Source organism: Moschus berezovskii, chromosome 3 (assembly GCF_049115385.1).
Source record: "Moschus berezovskii isolate FMDL1 chromosome 3, NW_MosBer_1.0, whole genome shotgun sequence".
Lineage (NCBI taxonomy): Eukaryota > Metazoa > Chordata > Mammalia > Artiodactyla > Moschidae > Moschus > Moschus berezovskii.
This window is the reverse complement of record NC_142462.1, coordinates 123,154,163-123,174,034: the sequence shown is the minus strand read 5'-3', so window position 1 is coordinate 123,174,034 and position 19,872 is coordinate 123,154,163. Positions and strand designations below refer to the sequence as shown.

The 19,872-nt window shown below is 61.3% G+C and overlaps 1 protein-coding gene across 1 annotated transcript; it reads right to left on the bottom strand.

The window, feature by feature from the left end:
- Positions 1 to 86: 86 nt before the first annotated feature.
- NOS3 (nitric oxide synthase 3) lies at positions 87 to 18,482 on the bottom strand. Its single transcript, XM_055421540.2, has 26 exons — positions 18,268 to 18,482; positions 16,825 to 16,942; positions 16,379 to 16,527; positions 15,975 to 16,137; positions 14,552 to 14,643; positions 14,317 to 14,458; positions 13,986 to 14,125; positions 13,722 to 13,896; positions 12,930 to 13,031; positions 12,221 to 12,415; positions 12,018 to 12,091; positions 11,700 to 11,844; positions 11,353 to 11,457; positions 8,631 to 8,698; positions 8,123 to 8,239; positions 7,831 to 8,005; positions 5,647 to 5,779; positions 5,435 to 5,513; positions 4,624 to 4,811; positions 3,794 to 3,966; positions 3,271 to 3,481; positions 3,077 to 3,164; positions 2,015 to 2,136; positions 1,087 to 1,235; positions 590 to 784; positions 87 to 447 (listed from the first exon to the last, which is right to left on the bottom strand). Exons 1-26 carry the CDS (start codon positions 18,423 to 18,425, stop codon positions 286 to 288), a joined length of 3,618 nt encoding a protein of 1,205 aa, XP_055277515.1. The 5' UTR covers positions 18,426 to 18,482; the 3' UTR covers positions 87 to 285.
- Between the last annotated feature and the right edge of the window lie 1,390 nt (positions 18,483 to 19,872).

Below are 19,872 nucleotides of genomic sequence, written 5' to 3'. Positions count from 1 at the left end.
CACCTAAACACCAAAGGGCTGACTGTAGGCTCTGGAATACCGCTGCTGGGAGGGGTCTTCCAGATAGACTCAGACTTAGGGTGGGGAAACAGACCTAGAGATGAGAGGATGAGCTAGTACAGGGAATCCGAACAGTCTCCATAGACTCTGGACAGACAGTGGGAAGTCACCTTGGGAGGGGCGGGAGAGGTGGCCGGTCCCGGTAAGGCCGACAGGACAGCGGTAGAGCCATAGTGGAATGACAGCCCCTCTCTCCGGGAACTGCAGTGGGAAGCAAGAGGGGTCTCAGGGGCCGGGGGTGTCTGGGCCGGGAGGGTCGAAGGCCCAGGGCACCGCGCCCCGCAGATGCCGCTCCTGCAGGGAGAAGCTCTGGGTGCGTATGCGGCTTGTCACCTCCTGGGTGCGCAGCGTGAGGCCGAAAATATCCTCGTGATAGCGTTGCTGATCCTGGGAGGGAAAGAGGGCGGAGGATCAAAACCCCAGTGGAAGTGTGGAGCTGAAGTCGGCCACTGCCCGGGCCTGGCCCCGCCCCTCCGCCCCCGGCCCCGCCCCTCCGCCTCCGCCCGGGCCTGGCCCCGCCCCTCCGCACCCGCAGCACGCCAATGACGTCGCCGGCCTCGTCTAGTTCCATGTCGCCCTCTGTCGCCAAGATGCGCTGCACCGTCTGCAGGACGCTGGTTGCCATAGTGACGTCGCCGCAGACAAACATGTGGCCCCGCTCGAGGCACAGCACGCGGTGCACCTCGGCAGCCAGCTCGGTCCTCAGGATGTCCTGTACGTAGGTCTGAAGGGGAGGCGGGGTTAGGGGCGGGCCTTGGCGGGGCCCGCGGAGCGAAGGGCAGGCCCCCCGGGAGCCTGGGTGAGAATGGATCCTGGATGCTCTGGGCGCCAGGTGGGGCCCAGGTGCGTGGGGCTGGCGTCTGGAGAGACGGGGCGGAGCCTGGGGCGGGGCTTGGGCAAGGGTGAGGGGACGCAGAGCGGGCCCAGGAGCCGATCAGAGTGGGTCTCAGAGCCCAGCTGGAGCGCACGGCGGTTCTTCCTCCGTTCCTAGCTTCGGGTTAGCCCAGCACCCTTAGGGTCCCGCACCTTGGGGCTGTCAGGTTCCCTGGAGAAGGCGGTGAGGACGCGGCCAAACACCCCGCGCTGCTGGGCGTCCTGCACCTCGTCGCGGTAGAGATGGTCGAGTTGGGAGCACCGGCAGCCGAACACCAGGGTCATGGGGGCGGGCTGCAGCCCTGCGGGCATCACTGTGGCTTGAGAGCGCCCCCAACCCCTCCTGGGGGACCCAGCCCCAGGTACACCTCCCACTGGCTTCCCTCACTCAGGCCGACCGCCCACCCTTTCCTGCAGAAACCACCACTCCACTCTAGCCTCTAGGAGAGGGCTAGATGTTTTCACAGAGAAACCCAAGGTCACAGGAGGTGGTGACTTCCCTCTGGTGGGATGGCCAGTGGTTACACTGTGCTACAGCTGGGCCTTCTGACTCAGAATCCGTGCCCTTGGGACCATGTAACTCTGCGGCCTGAGACAACTAGCCCTTCCCTGCTTGGACCCTACATTCTCCCACACCTCCAGCTTCCGCACTCTGCGCTTTCCTCTTAGTCACAAGCCCCATTTCTTTTGATTGGCCAGCTGCCCTGGGCACCCCGTGCCCAATCCGAACACCCTTCAGCTTTCTGGAATCTCAGACACGCTTTGTTGACCTCTGACACAGTCCAGAGTCCACCTGGGGCATTTCCATCTTCTGAGTCCCAGCCCTGTCTTCTCCAGGCTTCCAGATTCCCTTTGTCCTTAATTCAATCCAGTGCTACTTTGTGCTAGGCACCAGGAAGCCAGACCAACAGGGCACTGCTCTTGTCTCTAGGGGGTTCCCCCCACCCCCTGGTCTAATAAACTTCACCTTTGTATTCCTGTTTCTTGCCCTGCTTCCTGCCTTTCAGCGCCCTGCCCCTTGGTCCCCCTAAATTGTGACTCCCTCCTGCCTCCCAGTCATTCCCTTGGGCCCTGGCCTCACCTTTGCTCTCAATGTCATGCAGCCGCTCCTGCCAGAATCCCCGGAAAGGGGCGATGCCGGTGCCGGGGCCCACGAGGATGCAGGGCACGTAGGGGTCAGGCGGCAGCCGGAAGGAGGGAGCTCTGGCCAAGACACCCTCCGTCAGGCCCTTTTGTACCCCCAGACCCCCCACTCTTACCAACCTCGGCAGGGTGGAGAGAGGAGAACTTAACCTGCTTGCGTCTAGCTTATAGTGAGCATGGTGTGTTTAGTAAAAGAACTCTCCGTATTGGCAGAGACTCTCTGGACCTGTGGTTTCTGGAGCTTGCGTCAAAGGAAATAAAGCTCAAGTCTGAACTGAAGAACGTTTTGATGTCTCAGTTTAGGAGATACAGAAAGTATGGGGAAGGGAAGGGCAGACAGCCTTTTGGTTCATAATGGGTTCACTGAGTGTATTTGAAACCACAGCCTCGATATAGGCATTTGGTTTGTGTTCACTAGATGGGCAGTTTATTTGTAATGTGGCCTGCCAGATGGGTTCTGGTCACTGGGCCCGGCTGGTGCATCCTGGGAACTCTTGCTGGAAGGGGCAAGACTTCTGGACACAGCAGGGAGGGAAGGGTGTCCTGAGGTCCTTCACTTTCCTTGAGTCCTCACTGACACTGTGGTGACCTAACTAGTTCTCCCCGGGCTAAAGGTGCAGAGTTCCCAGGTGCCTGCCTGCCAACATCCGATGGACCCCAGGGATGTAGGGAGGGACATGGTACACCTTCTAAAGGGACAGGGCCTGCTGGGGTGGGATCCCAGCGCGTTCCTGGGAGCTGCAGCTTCAAGGTAGGACCTGAAGTCCAAATCAGTGAGAGGCCCAAAGCTCAGCCAGAGTTGTGAAGTGGCTTAACCGGATGCGGGGCCTACCTGCTCCCACGCACACGCCCCACCAAGGCTTCTCCCCTCCCCGCTGTGCAGCTGGCCCGTCCATCCTCAGCCATCTGCGTGGTACTCTGTCCACCCCTGCTCAGACAGACGCCCTCCTCCTCCCCGTGCCCCTCCCGCATGCCCCACCCCGCCGCAGTGCTCACTCACCCCCTGATGAAGCAGGGCACAGGGTCTCCAATCTTGAGCTGGCTCAGCCACGTGGAGCAGACCCCGTAGTGTAGGGGACCCAGCCCATCTAGGGGGTGGGGAGGGAAGGGGGCGGCTGGTAAGGGATCCACACATCCCCACTTTGCCCGGGGAGTCACTGTGGGGTCCCGGCTCCATCCCCGCCTCCCCCTCACCTTGGGTCCTGTATGCCAGCACGGCCACAGTGAGGTGGACCTCTCCGGGGTGGGCGCTGGGGGCCGAGCTGACGGAGTAGTACCGGGGCTGCAGCAGGGGCAGCTGGGTGAGGAGCAGTGGGGCGGGCAGTGCCACGGATGGGAACTGCTCCAGCACCTCCAGCAGCGTAGGGCAGCGGAACCACTTCCACTCCTCGTAGCGCCGGGGGTCCTGGCGGCGGTGGGGGGCGGCAGTGAGCTCGGCACCTGTCTCCTGTCGACCTCCCTTCCTGACCCCTCCTGAGCTGAGCCTCCTGGCGGGGGGCTTCTCGCTCCTCAGTTAGGGCCACAAACATTTCTCCAGCACCTTCCACGTGCCTCTTTAAGGCCAGATAATTCAGAGCTGAATAGGAACTCCAGAGTTGGCGGTGGGTCTTAGACCTCTAGGACTTTCGCCAGAGGTCCCCCTCCGCGCAGCTCATCCCTTCTCAGGGGACCATGCTGCCCCACCGGGGGTGGGGGTTGGGGTGGGGAAGCTTCCGACCTGACTGAGGGTCTCGAGCTCCTGCTGCTCGCTGGGTTCTTCAGCCAGGGTGCTGAGCAGTCGGAGAAGCCGGGGGCTGGGCGGGGAGGTGATGTCCAGGAAGAAGGTGAGAGCCTGGCGCAGTGTGCACGGGGGCAGCCGCGGGTCCCGCACCCAGCTGGGAGGAGGGCCGCCTGGGGGTGGGGTGGGGAGCACGAGGGGGTGCTCAGAGGACGGGGCCACGCTGGGCCCACCTTGTCCGGGGCGACGGCTGCTTCTTGGCGGGGGGGAAGTGGGGCTGACCACACCTTATGGTGTCATAGGAGGGCTGGCCCTTGGACAGCGGTGGTGGGCCTGTCTGGGTAGTCTGTGTGTGTGTGTTCGAGGGCCCCTGCTGGATTGGGTTGGTCTGGAGGTGTGTGTGTGTGTGCGTGCATGCGTGTATGTGTATGTGTTCGAGGGCCCTTGCTGGATTGAATTGGTCTGGGGGTGTGTGTGTGTGTGTGTGTGTTTGAGGGCCCCTGCTGGATTGGGTTGGTCTGGGCCCCTGCCTCTCCCCCACTCATTGTAATTCCAGGCCCGAGGGCAGCAGAAGGCAGACCTGGTGCCAGCTACAGAGCAGGCTAGACTGCTGGGGGTGGGGATGGGCCCAGAGGGAGGGGTGGCCTTTTGTGGGGGCTCTGGGGGTGGGTTCTCAAAGGAGTCGCGATCCATGGAGGTAGCAGAGTGGCTGCGAGTGGGGGCCGCAGCAGCCTTCTGCTGGGTCCTGACCCTGAGGGGACCCTGGGGCCAGAGGGATGGAGTGGCCCTTGATGGCCACTCTCCCGCCCAGCCCCCAGACAGCCCCTCACCTGGGCTGCCCTTCTCCAGCTGCTCCACAGCCACAGACTCGGTGGGTGGCGGCGGGTCCTCCACGCGGCTCAGCAGCGCCTCCACAAGGCCCGGCCGGTTGGGCGGGCAGATGCCTATGTGGTCCCCCGGCTGGTACTGCAGCCCCTCCTGGCCTGCAGTGTCCAGGCGCACCAGGATGGTGGCCCGCCTGGGGTGGGGAGAGAGGAAAGTTACAGGAGGGCTGGGGGTAAGGGGGGAGGTGCTGGGGTCTGGGGAAGCAGGGGTGGATGGGTGGGGGTGGGGGGTGCCAGGGTCTGGGGAAGCAGGGGTGGGTGGGTGGTGGTGGGGAGTGGAAGGGTGCCAGGGTCTGGGGAAGCAAGGGTGGGGGGTGCTGGAGTCTGGGGAAGTGGGGGTGGGTGATGCCGGGGTCTGGGGAAGCAGGGGTGGGTGGGGGTGAGGGGTGCCGGGGTCTGGGGAAGGAGGGGTGGGGGTGCTGGGGTCTGGGAAAGGAGGGATGGGGGGTTCAGGGGTCTGGGGAAGCAGGGGTGGGCAGGTGGGGGTGGGGTTGCTGGGGTCTGGGGAAGCAGGGTTGGGCAGGTGGGGGTGGGGAGTGGAGGGGTGCCGGGGTCTGGGGAAGCAGGGGTGGGTGGGGGTGGGGGAGCTGGGATCTGGGGAAGCAGGGGTGGGCAGGTAGGAGTGGGGAGTGGAGGGGTACCAGGGTCTGGGGAAGGAGGGGTGGGGGGTGCTGGGGTCTGGTGAAGCAGGGGTGGGTGGTGCCAGGGTCTGGGGAAGCGGGGGTGGGGGGTGGGGATGGGGAGCGGCCCTCCTCACGTGGACTTGCTGCTCTGCAGGTTTTCCACTGAGAGGACTGCGGCCTGAAACATCTTCCGTCTGTGCACGTGGATCAGGCCTGGGGGCGAGTTGGGGGGAAGCAGACGAGACTGAACCTGAGCCAGGGACTCAGGCTTGGCCCCCGAGTCAGTGGGTCCCGGGCCCCCCAGAGCCCAGAGGGCCGGCAGGGTTGGGGTGATGTCGGGCCCCACCTGGCAGCAGCTGGAGGCCCTCAGCCTGGGTGCTCAGCCGGTACCTCTGGCGTTTCCAGCTCCGTTTGGGGCTGAAGATGTCCTGGGCGGCGGCCTTGGCCTCCTCCCCGACGCAGAATGTCTCGCAGGAGGCCTGGGGGCGAGGAGGTGAGTGTTGAGGACCCCCGGCTGCCAGGGAGGCCCGAGCAGCAGGGAGCTCAGAGGGGCTGATGAAGAACCCGTTGGATCCTCGCCACCTCCCCGAAACAGAGGCTGGCGGCACCTTGTCCTTCAGCCCACTGGGTACCGCTGCGCTGGCTACTCTTTTGCACGTATTTGTGTCACACCCACTCGGTAGTTAACCTGCTGAGTGTTAATCTCATGTTGCAAGAGGCACAGAACTCCTCGCACACAGCAAGTAGCCCTCAGCGAAGGCGTCTGTCTGTTCAGACCCGAGGTCACAGTCTGATTCCTAGACTGAAAGTGAAAGAAAGTGAAGTCGCTCAGTTGTGTCTGACCCTTTGCGACCCCATGGACTGGAGCCTACCAGGCTCCTCCCAGGCTCCTCTGTCCATTGGATTTTCCAGGCAAGGATACTGGAGTGGGTTGCCATTTCCTTCTCCAGGGGATCTTCCTGACCCAGGGATGGAACCCAGGTCTCCTGCTTTGTAGGCAGCCGCTTTACCGTCTGAGCCACCGGGGGAGCCCAGGGATTCCTAGTCTAATAGCTTGCAAGTCTCCGTTTCCCAGTCTTTACACACCTCCTTAGAGTCTGCTGAAGATGAAGTGAGAAGCTTAGGTAAAGCCCTTAAGTGCTCCTGGAGTGGGCGCAGAATGGGAGGGGTCTCTGGCTGGTCTGCAGCACACACTGGGGGCTGCAGGGGGGCGGGGCCTGGGGCAGGACCCCTGGGAGGGTGTGCATCCTATTTGTTTCTGCTCAGGCGCAAGCCTGGCAAACCGCTTAGCCGGTCCCTTAGCATGAAACCTACGGCTCATCCAGGATTGGCTGCCGCCTCCCCTCCCACCCGTATTGCCAGTCCTGTTAATCTTTCTTTTGTGTGTGTAAAGTCTTATATCTCTTCCTTCCTTCCTTGGCCCCCTCCCTTCCTTCCTTCCCCCCTCTGCTCCCACCCTGGTCAGCTCAGAGCCTTCCTGCTTCTGTCTGGATGCTCCTCCCGTTAGCCCTGCATTTCTGAGCGCTGTCCGCAGCCTCATGCCTGCTCCCCTCACCTCTCCTCACGCTCCCAGCTTCTGTGGCTTCCCTTTGTCTGGATTCTTTACTCCTGTTTTCCATTCTCTCTTCTCCTCCCCAGCGAGGGCTTCCCTGGTGGCTCAGACAGTAAAGCTGCTGCCCACAATGTGGGAGACCTGGGTTCGATCCTTGGGTACAGAAGATCCCCTGGAGAAGGGAATGGCTACCCACTCTTGTATTCTTGCCTGGGAAATCCCATGGACAGAGGAGCCTGGCGGGCTCCAGTCCGTGGGGTTGCAAAGAGTCAAACACGACTGAGCGACTAACACTCTCCTCCCCAGCAAAGCCTCCATCTTCGCTGGCCCGCCCTCCCCACCCCTCCTCCTGGGGAGCCCTCCTCCTCGGCCATCAGCCCAGGTGTGCTGAGCTCAACCTTGGGAACCCTGGCGGGGCCAGCAGTGTCCTGAGCCGTGTCAGGACAGGGAGAAGGAGCCCCACTCAGCTCCAGGCGTGGTCCCCAGACCAGGCAGGGCTTCTCTGAGAAAGTCCTGCCTTGTCCTCCCCTAGCCCAGGAACCCCCTTCGGCCCAGGCACCACCCCAAGCCTGTCTGGCCCCTGACTTCCTGTAGTTTCGAAGCTTCAGCCCTTGCCTCTGTCTTCCCTTTTCCCTTCATCCTGCCCTGAATCCTCTCCCCTGCACCCACCCGGGAGAGGGAGCGACCTGTGTCTCTATGCCTGCCTGAGGCGGCTGCCTGCCTGCTGGGGCCCTGGCTGCTGCTTCCGGGGCCGTCAGAGCCATGTCGTCCATCACTACTACTCAGGACTCAGCCAGAAGGGTTGGCTGTGCAGTAGGGCGAAATGTAAGGGTGGATTTTGTAGGAGCCAGAAGGGGCCGGAGAACCCAAAGAGTCAGGGCGTCGGTGAGGCCCTGGCCTCCTCAGTGTGTCAGGTCTGCGGGCGGATGGAAGGAGTCAGCATTGGAGTTGGAGGGGTGGCGGGATTTGGGGGCTCACCTGGAAGGCCGCCTTTGCCCAACCACGGAAGGCCTCCTCCTGGCCGCAGAGCTCGTCGCCCTGGCCCAGCTGCAGCAGCCGCTCCCCTCCCAGCTCTTCCAGCCGGGTGTCCACCGCTCGCGCGAAGGCGCAGAAGTGGGGGTACGCCCGGGAGCCCAGTCCGAACACACAGAACCTGGGGTACCAGGAGCCGTCAAGGCAGGCCCCTCGTGCTTGCCCCTGGTGCCCAGGCAGCTCACCACCCCCACCACCCCGCACCCAGCAGAGCTCCCCTCGCCGAGGCTGCCCGGACCTCAGGGTCCCCAGTGCCCCTGCGCTGTCCGTGTTGCTGGACTCCTTTCTCTTCCGCCGCCAGGAGGACACCAGCGGGTCTGAGCAGGAGACGCTGTTGAAGCGGATCTTGTAGCTCCTGCAGGAGACGAGGGGACAAGGGCGCCACAGGGGAGGAGACCAGTCAGGGCATGCGCACCGCCCGGGGGCAGCTTCAGGGGCTCTGCCTCCGTGGTGCTGGGGGGGGTGGCTTGGTTTCGTGGCTGAGGGTCCGAGTGCAGGGGTCCCCGAGCCCTCGGCCCGCCTGCCCTCCTCTCTCTGCAGGAAACGGGCCCCTCAGAGTCCCCGGGACTGAGAGTGGGCATGTCACAAGGAAGAGGGTGTCCTGAGGCTGCGGGGAGTAGGGGGCTCAGGCCTGCGCTCAGCTGTCCTCCAGCTTGTTGGGAGGCCCAGAGAGGGGACTCTGTAGACCCTCTTTCCTTTTGTGTCTCCAAATGCCTCCCCCCCTCCCCCTCCCCACTCCTACTCACTTGTGCTGTTCTGGCCTCGGGGAGCTGTTGTAGGGCCCCGACATCTCCATCAGGGCAGCTGCAAAACTCTGGCGAGGGAAAGTGTTAGCATCGTGGTTAGTTTTGTTTTATTTCAGACTGTACAGAAGCTCATACTGCACTGGAGTGGTCCCTGTCATTATTAGTTATGATTTTAGTTTTTAATTTGTTTTGAATATTTCACAAAAAGAGGTATGGGCTTTTGGAAAGCATTCTAGAAGCGTGTCAAGTAATAAAATAGAAACCCTGCCCTTCCCTTCCCTCCAGTCTCATCCATCAGAGCAGGTGTACCATGGACAGCCGTTACACTTTCTAGCCCCTTTTTCATTGTGCTTAATATATGTCTGTATTTATAGTTTATTTATTTATTTGGCCATGCCACGCAGTTTGCGGGATCTTAATTCCTCCACCAGGGGTTGAACCTAGGGTCCCCCAAGGTGAAGGCCCCGTGTCCTAACCACTGGACTGCCAGGGAAGTCCCTAGTTTTCCTTGTAAGCGAAAATGGGACCGTATTATACTTACTTGCTTTTTGTCAATAACCTATCATGGGTGTCCTTCCTGTCCACACACCAACACTGACCTCAGTCTTTTAAATGGCGACACAGCATCCCATCATCTGTAGGCGCCATTATGTGTGAGACCTCGCTCTCTGACAGGGACATCTGGGTGGTCTGCAGACAATGCTCAAACACCCGTATGTGCCTGCTTCCTCCTCTGCCTATTTCAAGAGGGTAGTCCTTGAACGTGGACTTTCTGAGCCAGGATTTGAAAACTCGATGGGTCATCAAATCGTCCTCCAGGATCCTGTCCACGCTGGAGGTGACCACTCCGTAATGTTTCAGCCAATTTGACAGGTGGAAAACAGCTCTCAGTCTTCCTGCGTTGTCCTGATCACTAGCGGCGCTAACACCTTCTAGAAAGCTGAGCCGTTATCACGTGCTGCCACGGAAACAGCTTAGAACTGCATGTGCCAACCTTTGCACAGGAAAAAACAAACTGCAGCAAGGCCATAACGTCCCGGGATTCCCTGCAGATGCATTTAGGTGGTGGATCTACGAGTTCACCGCGATTAGCAGGTGCTACTTTAATTTTCTGAACGTTTTCTTGAAGTATAATGTACGCACAGAAAAGCACCCATGTTATAAAATGCCCAGCTTTATAGCTTTTCACACACTGAACCTACCTGTGTAGTCAGCATCCCATCAAGAAACATCACCAGCGTCTAGAAGTCACTTTTGGGTGACTCGACCCCAGGCACTCCCCCACCTTCCGCCCTGGGGTCACCACCCACTCTCCTGATTAAAACACCAGCGATGTGTCCTCCCTGTTTCTAAACTTGGCACAAAGGGAATCTGATGGTCTGATTCTTCCGTGTCTGGCTTCTTTCCCACTCGTACGTGATGTTTGATTCATCTGTTCTGTTGTGTGTGGTTGTAATTTGTTCACCCCCATTGATGCACTGCGTTTGAATAGACCACGATGTATTTTTCCCATCTATGACTGAGAGTCATTTGAATTGTTTCCAGTGTGGGGATACCATGAGGAGTGCTGCTATTAATATTCTTGTTCATGTCGTTAGTAAATATATGCCATTTTCTGTGGGGCAGATTCCTAGATTTCCTCCATTTAAAAAAGAATTTGAAGTAAAAATGTACATTCATTGAAATGCATGGAATTTAAGGGTGCAGTTCAAATCAGTTTGGCCATTGGGCAGTTTCAAAGTTAGACATACATCTACCCAGTGACCCAACAGTTCCACTCCTAGGTATTTTTCCAGGAGAAATGAAAACATAAGGCCACAAAGGCCTTGTACAAAACTGTTCATAACAGCTTTATCCACAGTAGCCAAGAGCTGGAAAACAGCCCAGGTGTCCGTCAGCAGGGGATCAGAGAAATAAACTGTTCACGCCCCCGAGGTGGACAGGAATGAACCACTGAATCGTCCAACAGCGAGATGAGCCTCCAAAGTAGGATGGGTAAAAGAAACTAGACTGGCATGCCCCTTTTCTGTGACCTTCTAACGCAGGCGACAGGGGTTGCCCTTTGGTGAGGAGACTGGGAAGCAGATTGACTCGGGGAGTTGACTAGGGGCCTTTCTAAGTGCTGGGAATGTTCTCCGTCTCTATAGGATCGTGGGTCCCACGGATGCAAACATGACTCTCATCCTAGAAACAACTGGTGAGTGTGATTTTCTTCAGAAGGGAGGTCGGACGCAGGACTGAAGGGGCAGCGTGGTGGGGGAGAAGCCCTCTGTGGGCACCCTGCTCGAGGGGACTTGAGGGGTAAGTGTGAAGAAGACGTCTAAAAGCAGACGCAGACAAGAGCTCCAGAAAGGAATGCAGCTGGGGGCGGCCCGCGACCGGGAGGCAGGGAAGGTAAGGGTTAACAGTCAGGTATCTGGCCGATGGGACTCTACTTGGTTTCTTCCAAGATCTGTTCAGAAAGTGAGGTTACCTAATTTCTGTTAGCATCCGAGCAGTGGTCTTTTCTTTTGTTAAGAAAGGAAGAAAAGACAAAAAGCTGAGATCTCACTTTAGCTGCCTCCTCTCCCATCTGTCAATGCCTGACCAGTCAGGAAGTGCCTCCCAAGTGTGAAACGCTTGCTCTGATAGTGGACGTGGTTCGGACTCAGGGTCCTGCCCAGCCACGCTCAGTTTTGAGTCTCCCTTGTTCCCAGGTACCCCCTTGCCTAGCAGGCCTCACCTCTCCATTCTCCGGGGGATCGCCATTCCCAAAGGTGCTGGTCACCACCAGCACCAGCGTCTCGTGCTCCAGGGACACCACGTCATACTCATCCATGCAGAGGACCTGCAGGCCGGGAGAGGACGGACGTCCTGGGGACCCGGGCCCACTGCCCCGGTCTGTTTAACTCTAGTCCTCCTGGCAGGGTGAGACTCAGGCCCTCACCTGATCCCTGAGGGTGCCAGGCTCCTCGTGGGCCCTGGCTGTGACCCTCTCCCATCCTCCAGCGTATGAATGAGGATAGGGCCAGGACGCCCACCAACCCCCCCACTTCTTTTCAGACCCTTGCCCGCTGGGCTCAGCCCTACCCGGGGGTCGAAGGCCTTCCGGAAGAGCCTCCCCAGCTGCTGAGCGTAGCTCTGGGCCCGGCCGGTCTCGGAGGCGTACAGGATGGTCGCCTTCACTCGCTTGGCCATCAGGGTGCCCATGAGCGAAGCAGAGATCTTCACTGCGCTGTGGGCAAGGAGGGGATGAGAGGGTCCCGGGCGCGCAGAGCCAGGGGCCTCCCCATGCGAGCAGGGTCTCGGCGGGTTTGCAGGGGCCGTGTGCCCAGACCACCGATGGGGGGGCGGTCCCTGGGGTGTGGGGGAAGGGCAGCCTCCCACCCGGTGTGGGGAGGCACCTACTTGGCCACTTCCTTAAAGGTCTTCTTCCTGGTGATGCCGGTGCCCTTGGCCGCGCTCCCCTTCCAGGGGTCTGGCTGCAGGGGGATGAGGAGGGGTGGGAGTGACCGGGGAGAGGAGAGAAAAAGGGAGGTTGGAGGCCCCTGGCGGCTGCTCTGTTAGAGCTGGCGGAGTGGGCAGGAGCCAGTGGGGCGTGGGGTGGGCACCTGGTAGCGGAAGGCAGGGGACAGGACGTAGTTGACCATCTCCTGGTGGAAGACGGGCGTCAGGCTGCCCGAGATGGGGGGCACAATCCAGGCCCAGTCGGCGGGGCAGCCCCCCCTGGCCTTCTGCTCGTTCTCCAGGTGCTTCATGAAGGACACCGTGGCGGCGTGGTGGTCCACGATGGTCACCTTGGCGAGCTGGGGCGAGGGAGGGAAGGGGCAGGGCTGGGCTGAGACCCGGCCTACAGACCCGCACTTCTGTCACTCACCCTAAACCTAAGAGGCACGGTCTTCCCCGAGCCAGCGTCACCCCAGCCTGGGGCGCACGTGGTTCTGCTACCAAGTCAGTGGCAGAAGCAGCAGCTCTGATTTCCGACATCTGTGTGCCCACCTTGTCCCCACCCCACCCATGAAGATAGCCGAAGCTCTCAAGACCCTGCAGAAGTACTCAGCAAACCCGAATTTCCTCAAATTACAATGCTCAGCATGCAATCGATCCTAGAATTAGAGTTTCCAGAATCCAGTGAGTCTCCTAAAGTGCAAAGCCCGGAAGCCCTCGGGGACCACATTTACTGGGCACGCGCCAGTTGGCTGGGTTCCCATACTTGGACCACAGGCCTCGGTGTTCAGAGCCTGTAACTCCGGCCCCTGCCCGCTTTCTAAGTGCCGCTCTCTCTTCCAGCCCCGCCCCTGGCCCGTCGGGGCTGTGTACCTGATAGCTGTGCAGCACAGCCAGGTTGATCTCCACGGCCGCCTTGTCCTTCCACAGGGACGAGGTGGTCCGGGTGTCGAGGTCCATGCAGACAGCCACATCCTGGGGGCAGGGGTGCCCAGCATCGGTCGGGATGGGGGTGGGGGAGGGTGGTCAGAGAACATCTGTCTCTAACTCATGAGGGGAGGGAGTGTGGGTGGGTGGGTAGCCATCCAGAGGCACGCCTGCTTCACTGGGGGCTGATTCACGAGCCTGCTTGCAAAGGCACCTCAGGGCAGAAAGGGACCCTGGCACCAGTGACTTGTCGGCCCCATTGATTTCTCATCTCTAAAATGAGTTTTACATGTTTTGAGTCAAAATACCCTTTGAGAGAGCCTCCCAGGTGGCACTAGTGGTAAAAAACCTGCCTGTTAAGGCAGGAGATATAAGAGATGAGGGTTCATTCCCTGGGTTGGAAAGATCCCCCGGAGAAGGGAATGGCAACCCACTCTAGTATTCTTGCCTGGAGAATCCCATGGACAGAGGAGCCTGGTGGGCTACAGCCCATGGCGTTGCAAGAATCAGACACAACTGAGCGACTTAGGACACACATGCACACACACATTTTGAGAAACTGATGAAAGCTCAAGCCCCCATCCCCAGAAAAATAGCTACGTCGTCACACGTGGGCACCCCCTTTGTCCCGAGCTTCGGTTCTAGTTCAGGAGGCAGGCTGGACCTGGCTTGTTCAGATTTCTCCCTGGTGCTGACATCCTGTACATCGCCCTGCACCCCCGCCACACTGGTCCTCACCTCCAGGATGTTGTAGCGGTGAGGGTCACACAGGTTCCGCGTGCCGATCTCTGTGCTCATGTACCAGCCGCTGAAGGGGGCCGCGGGGAACTCCAGACCCCCGATTTCCAGCAGCATGTTGGACACGGCCGGGAGGGCATACCAGCGCAGGCCCAGGGCCGCGAACCACTCCAGTCTGGGGGTGTCAGGGCATGGGATCAGCCTCTGTGGAGTCTTACCTGCCCGGCCACCCCTCTCCACCTGGCCCAGCCCCTCTGTGCTCACGTGGGGTGCTCCAGGGGCACTTCGAGGACCAGCTCGGGGGGCAGAACAAAGAGCTCCGGAGCCTCATCTGGGGCCTGGAGCAGCAGGGGCAGCACGTCGAAGCGGCCGTTTCCGGGGGTCCAGCCGTGCTGGATGCAGAGCTGTAGGGAGAGGGGCGGGAGTGGGGTCTCAGGGGCCTAGCCTCGTGGTCTCCTCGCGGGGGGGCCCCCTTCCTCCTTCATCTCAGTGAGGTCCCCGCCCCCGCTACGCTGACTGCTCTTCCACTGGACCCCTCTGCCTCCTCCCAGAGCCCTCACTGGCTGGCTTTCCCTTCTCCGCTCCCCGTGCCCACCTCTGTGATCTCCACGTTGGCCGGGTCCCCACGCACGGAGCCGTCCTGCTGTCTATAGCCCGCATAGCGCACCAGCTGGCTGTTCCAGATCCGGAAGTCTCCGCGGCCTGGGGCGCGCTGCGGGAACACTGTGATGGCCGAGCTGACACAGGGACGAGAGCTGGTTAGGGCCCAGGTCCACGGCCCGCGCTGGGCAAGGGTGGGTTCTCGAGCCGACAGGGTGGGGCGCGCTCACCGAAGGTTGCCACGGTTGGTGGCATACTTGATGTGGTTGCAGATGTAGGTGAACATCTCCTGTGCTGAGCTGCAGTCCCGGGCATCGAACACCTGAGCCGCCGAGCAGGGAGACAGGAGGGAGGTGGGGGTCTTGAGTAGGAGCCCCAGGAGAAGGGAGGGAAGTGCGGCAGGGACTGACGACCTTGCCGCAGCCCTTGAAGGCTGGTGGTGCTGAGAGCTGCGAACTAGGGCTCTTTCTTCTCCAGGCAGCCTCCCTGACCATTTGGCCCCACACCAATCCTTCCTGTCCTGCACCCCACACACCTGGCATAGCCTGGCCTGTTCCTTATGCTGGCAAGTGTCTCCCCATCCCTATAGACTGACTTGGTCCCTGGTACAGAGGAGGGACCCAGTCACTGCCAAACTGATCACTGGGGAAGGGCCATCAAGTGACTGGGAGGCCACCCGGGGTATGGTTGGTGAGAGTTCCCCATTTCTCATGGTGCTCAAGCAAAGGCGGGTGAGCCCAGCCTGTCTTCTGACCCTGCTTGGGCACACAGATGATGGGAGGGGGAGTGGCTGCAGTAGGTGTCCTCAGGGGACCCTGCCCATCCTGGCATTCTGGTGCTAGGAGGAGCCATCCTCACTGGCAGGGTGGAAGCCCCGGAGGCTGGGAGGTCTGATTCCTGCTTCAGGGAGAAGGGGACTCTTGTTGGTGACAATGGCAGGCCTGGGGTCAAGGGTGGGTCAAATACAGAATCTCTGATGGATTCAGAGCTGAGCTGGAGCTTCGACCAACTTCAAGGGTCGTGCCTGCTCAGACAGGACAGCTCTGATTTTATTCAGGACTCCTTTGGGATTTATGGGGCACGTGGCATCCTTCCAAATTCTCTGGTGTCCAGTTACCGCTAAGGAGGCCAAGGTCATGGACCCAACTCCCCTGTGGGTCAGGCTGTCCCAGTAATGCGGGCGGGCTGGCTGTGAGTCATGTGGAGGAGGCTGCGGGCCAGAGCCTGGGGGGGCGGTAGGGGGGGCGGTGTGTGTGTGCTGGGAGGGAGCAGTGTTTGGGGTGAGGAGGCTGGGCTGGGCAAGTGGGGGCCTTTTCTGGAAGACTGGACCTGTTGCTCTGACAATGCCCCCCAACCCCCCCTGCCCCAGGGGTCACTGCTCAGCTGTTCTCACCTACGCAGTGTGTCCGTCTGTCCATTGGGCCGTTTCTTCCCACCCAGCCAGGGCCCTGCTCTGGGTCTTAACAACCGGCTGCTGGCTCCTGGGCTGAGGGCTCTCCTGGGATGCTAGTCTCTAGGGGGAACGGGCAGGGGTCTCCCCACTGCTGGGACCACCCCCCCTGCCCCGGGAAGCCTCAGGAGCTTGTCACACCCCTCTTTTTTCTCTTCCGTGTCCCCTGGCCCCCACACTGGGTGCTTGCCGGCCAGCCACACCTGCAGCTTCCCCCACTGGATGCGGCCCACACAGCGGGGTGCGTTGCGCCAGGCCTGCTTGGCCCCGAACACCAGCTCGCTCTCCCGGAGGTGGTAGGTGCCCGTGGATGCCACCTCGGCTTCCACCTCCTGAAGCCGCTCCTCGTGAGCCTGGGAGCCGCTCCTAGGGAGGAAGAGGGGAACAGGAGGAAGTCGTTGGCAGGGGAGGACCCCCCAGGCTTGGCGAGCGTTTTTTTGGGGGGCACGGTGTTGGCGGGCGTTGAGCTCAGGCCCCCCTCCCCCATGTGGTATCAGGATGGGGGGAATGGGAGCTGCCTCAAGGGAAGTGTCACCCGTTTCTCCGTCTCAGCAGGACCTGAGGCTTAGGACAAGGAGGGGCGGAGGGGCTCAGGGGAGGGTCTCGCCTCTTGATGGAGCTGTAGTACTGGTTGATGAAGTCCCTGGCCTGGCTCAGCAGCTGCTCAGCGGGTGGAGGTCCCTGGGAGGGCCGGGTCTGCAGTTTCCGGGGCAACACCAGGGAGCCCAAGCAGCGTCTGGGGGTGCAGGGCCCGTCCTGGGTCGGTGGGGGAGAACCAAGGTCAGGACCAGATCAGGGCTGGCAGCGGGTTGAGGGGTATGGGGCTGGGGCCTGGTGGCAGAGTCTGGGACCCCAGGGAGGGCTGGGGGCTGGGGCTCCCAGCTAAGACTTAAGCAAAAAGCCCGGAGGTTGGGCTGGGTTAGGGCGGCTTGAGAATGAGCAAAGTGTCCCCCGGCGTGTCCCTCAGCCCCTCCAGTTCCTCCCGGACGGGGTGGGGGTGGGGCTCAGCCCTCTGACCCTGACCTGGGGCGCGGGCGGGGCTCCAGGCCTTACCTGCTGGGACTGCGCGCACAGGGTGTCGTAGGTGATGCTCCCCAGCTCCCAGTTCTTCACACGAGGGAACCTGGGCCCCTCCGGAGGCCGGGTCAGCGTGGGGCTGCTGGGAGCTGGGCTGGGTCACGAGAGAGAGAGAGAGAGAGAGAGAGAGAGAGAGAGAGAGAGAGAGACACGGGACCCTTGGGGAGTGTCCTAGAGGCCTCTCGGCCGCGTCAAGAGCCCCACGACTCATTTCTGCCACGTGCTTTCTCACCTTTCCTCATGGCACCCACGATGGCCTTAGCAGGCAGGTGGTATCGCCCCCCCGCCTCCCCTGGGGGCACATCTGAGGCTCAGAGGACGTCAGGGATAGTCCAGGGGCCGAACTGCCCCTTCTATACCCAGGCCTGCCTCACACCCGCCCTGGATGCTCGGCCAGACCCAGAGCCCCTGGGGGCTGCGGTGCTGGGATCCCGAGGCCCTGGCACAAGGCTGGTCCTGGTCCCCACGGCCTCCTCTGGACATCCTCCCAGAGGCTGACATGAGCCCTTGCTGGCCCGGAGGGGGATGAGCCCGAGGAAGCCCCGGCAGGGACTCCTGGCCCAGATTTCCCTCCAGCTCACGCCCTCCTGACAGTGGCCGCAGTGTGTGTGTGAAGGGAAGCCTAACGGGCCTTATCACTTCCTCCCAGAGCCGCCGGCCCAGCCTCAGGGAGGAAGGGAGGACCTCGGGGCTCGGAGCGCCCGGTGCTCAGGGTCCCTGGCCCCGAGCTGTTCCCCGCAGAGCCGCCTGCCTGGCCTGGCACCCCACCTGGTCCTTCTTCTCTCCCTAAGGACCTCTGCCCTGGAGGGCAGTGGGGGGAGCAGGGTGGCCCTGCTGGGGGCTGGGGCTGCAGGCTGAGTTTTGGGGTTGATGGCCGGTGGGATGAGGGGTCTGGAGCAGGGGAAAGGGGACGTGGCTGCCCTGTGCCCTCAATTATTTCCGAGGCCCTCAGTCTCTCCCCCATGGCCTCAGTCCCTCACCCCATCTCTCCCCAGCTCCTTTCCGTTCCCTGTCACGGCTGTGTGTTTGGAAGCCTTGCCGTAAACCAGCATCTCATAACAACCCCCTGGGGGTAAAGGACCGCTTGGTCCATATTTGATATAAGTGGAGGTTCAGAGAGGTTAAGTAAGTTGTTTCGAGTCACACAGCTTTTGGCAGCCGAGCAGCCCTCAAACCCTGGCCACGCGCACCTGCCACGCTGGCACCCTTGCCCCCAGTTTTCACCTGCTGCTTGCCAGCCCTGATTCGGGTCTCTGGTCTGAGCCTTCTTGGCGATCTGTCCACCCCGAGAGTCTTTGGCATCCGCCACCTGGCTCTCTGGAGTGGGAAGCCGGCTCCAACCCTTCCCAGCCCAGCCTGCAGGCCTCGACGGCTGCGCCCCCATCCCACCATCTGTGCCCCAGCCCCCGTGGCCCTCACCTGTGGTCCGGTGCGTGCGGGGTGGCGGGTGTGGGGGCCCGGCTGGGCTCAGGTGCTGGGGAGGCCGGGCCCTGCTTGCCACACAGCCCGAGGCCCAGCCCTAGCCCCAGGCCGCAGGGGGGTCCGGGCTCCTGGCCCACGCTCTTCAAGTTGCCCATGTCGCTGGGGCGGGCGGGCGGGCGGCCTCCCTCTGTCTGCTCTGTGGCTCCCAGCAGAGCCTCGGGCCTTTTCCTTAGGAAGGGGAGGGGGCGGTAGGAGGGGGCCCTCGCCCCGCCCCGGCCCTCACACACACAATGGGACAGGAACTAGCCCGGCCGGGAGGCTCCAGAGCCTCGGCTCCACGCCCGCAGGCCTAGAGGGTGGAGGGCCAGACGCCTGGGTTCCGCTCTGAGAAGGAGGGTGATAAGGGGGACCCAGGTGTCTGGCAGAGCCCTGGGGCTGGAGCGCAGAGGCTAGGGTGCGGTGGGATGGCGGGATGGGCTAGCCATGCGCCAGAAAGAACACTTCGGGGGTGTCTGACCAGAGGAGAGGCCTTCCTCCTCGCCCTTGCTGGCCTTGCCCTGAGGCGTCAGGCAGAAGGTGGGCACTGTGGCCGCAGCAGGTGGCAACGAGTCCCTTGCTCTAAGTGACCATAGGGACCGCTAGGGTCACCCCAGGGCTCTGCTTGACCACCTTGCCGACATCTAAGCACTCCTGGACTCCTACTGTTGAGTCCTTTTGGGTTCCTGGGGATACAGGCCCAGCAAGGGGGCACTGACCCTTTGTCCTTAGGTCTGGCATTAGGGTATTCCATTCCCTCCCAGCCACTATTTCCTGGAACCCCTGCCCCACCCCGTCACCCCCTGTGACTCAAGTTGGGGGACACAAAAGGGCAGGAAGCTTCGATTCAGGGCCTCCACCCCCTACCCTGTCATCCAGTGACGCATGCTTCCCCAGGGGGTGGGGGTGGGGGGTAAGTCAGCAGATAGACCCAGTGGTCAGGGCTGAGGCAGGGACTGCCCACTGGGGAGATCGTAGAGCCCTGGCAAGCGTGTGGGGTGAGGGAAACTACGATTCCCAGAATGCAGGTGGTGTACTCAAGCATTCCTCAGGCACCACGAGCCATAGTGCACGCTGGGGTTTGTAGTTCTAAGCCATCTAGGGGCTGGAGAAGGTCTGTAAGCTGGCGCTTCAGCATCTACAGGGGTTCCAGCTTCGTGGATCTGAGACCACACAGACCAAGAGAAACTATGAGAAAGAAACAGAAGTTGAGTGACTGGGATGGGCAGAGACCGGGAGAGGCAGACAGGCAGACAAACAAATGTAGATTTGTGTTGGCTGAGCTCCTTCGAAAAGCAGTGGAAGATATGATGGGTGCGGGCCTGGGTTGGGGGCGAGCAGGCGGACCAACCGGAAGGAACGGGCCGTGCTGTGAGCTCTGGGGTCACACCAAGAAGGTGGGGTCTGCCGGTCTGCAGGGAAGAGAGTGAGGGGGGCCTTGTATGCCCGCACAAGCCTGACCTCCTGGGCTCCCAGAAAGCTTTGCCGCCCCTCCCTCGGCCAAGGGGCAGGTGAGATTCAGAAGTATGAGGCCTGTGTTCATTTCGGCCTGTCCCCCCACCCCTA

Coding starts and splice junctions, on each gene's coding strand:
- NOS3 (XM_055421540.2), bottom strand. CDS start 18,425: ATGGGCAACTTGAAGAGCGTGGGCCAGGAGCCCGGACCCCCCTGCGGC. Junction 16,528..16,824: donor TGTGCGCGCAGTCCCAGCAG/GTAAGGCCTGGA, acceptor CCACCGACCCAG/GACGGGCCCTGCACCCCCAG. Junction 12,092..12,220: donor CCCCTGCCTTCCGCTACCAG/GTGCCCACCCCA, acceptor ATCCCCCTGCAG/CCAGACCCCTGGAAGGGGAG.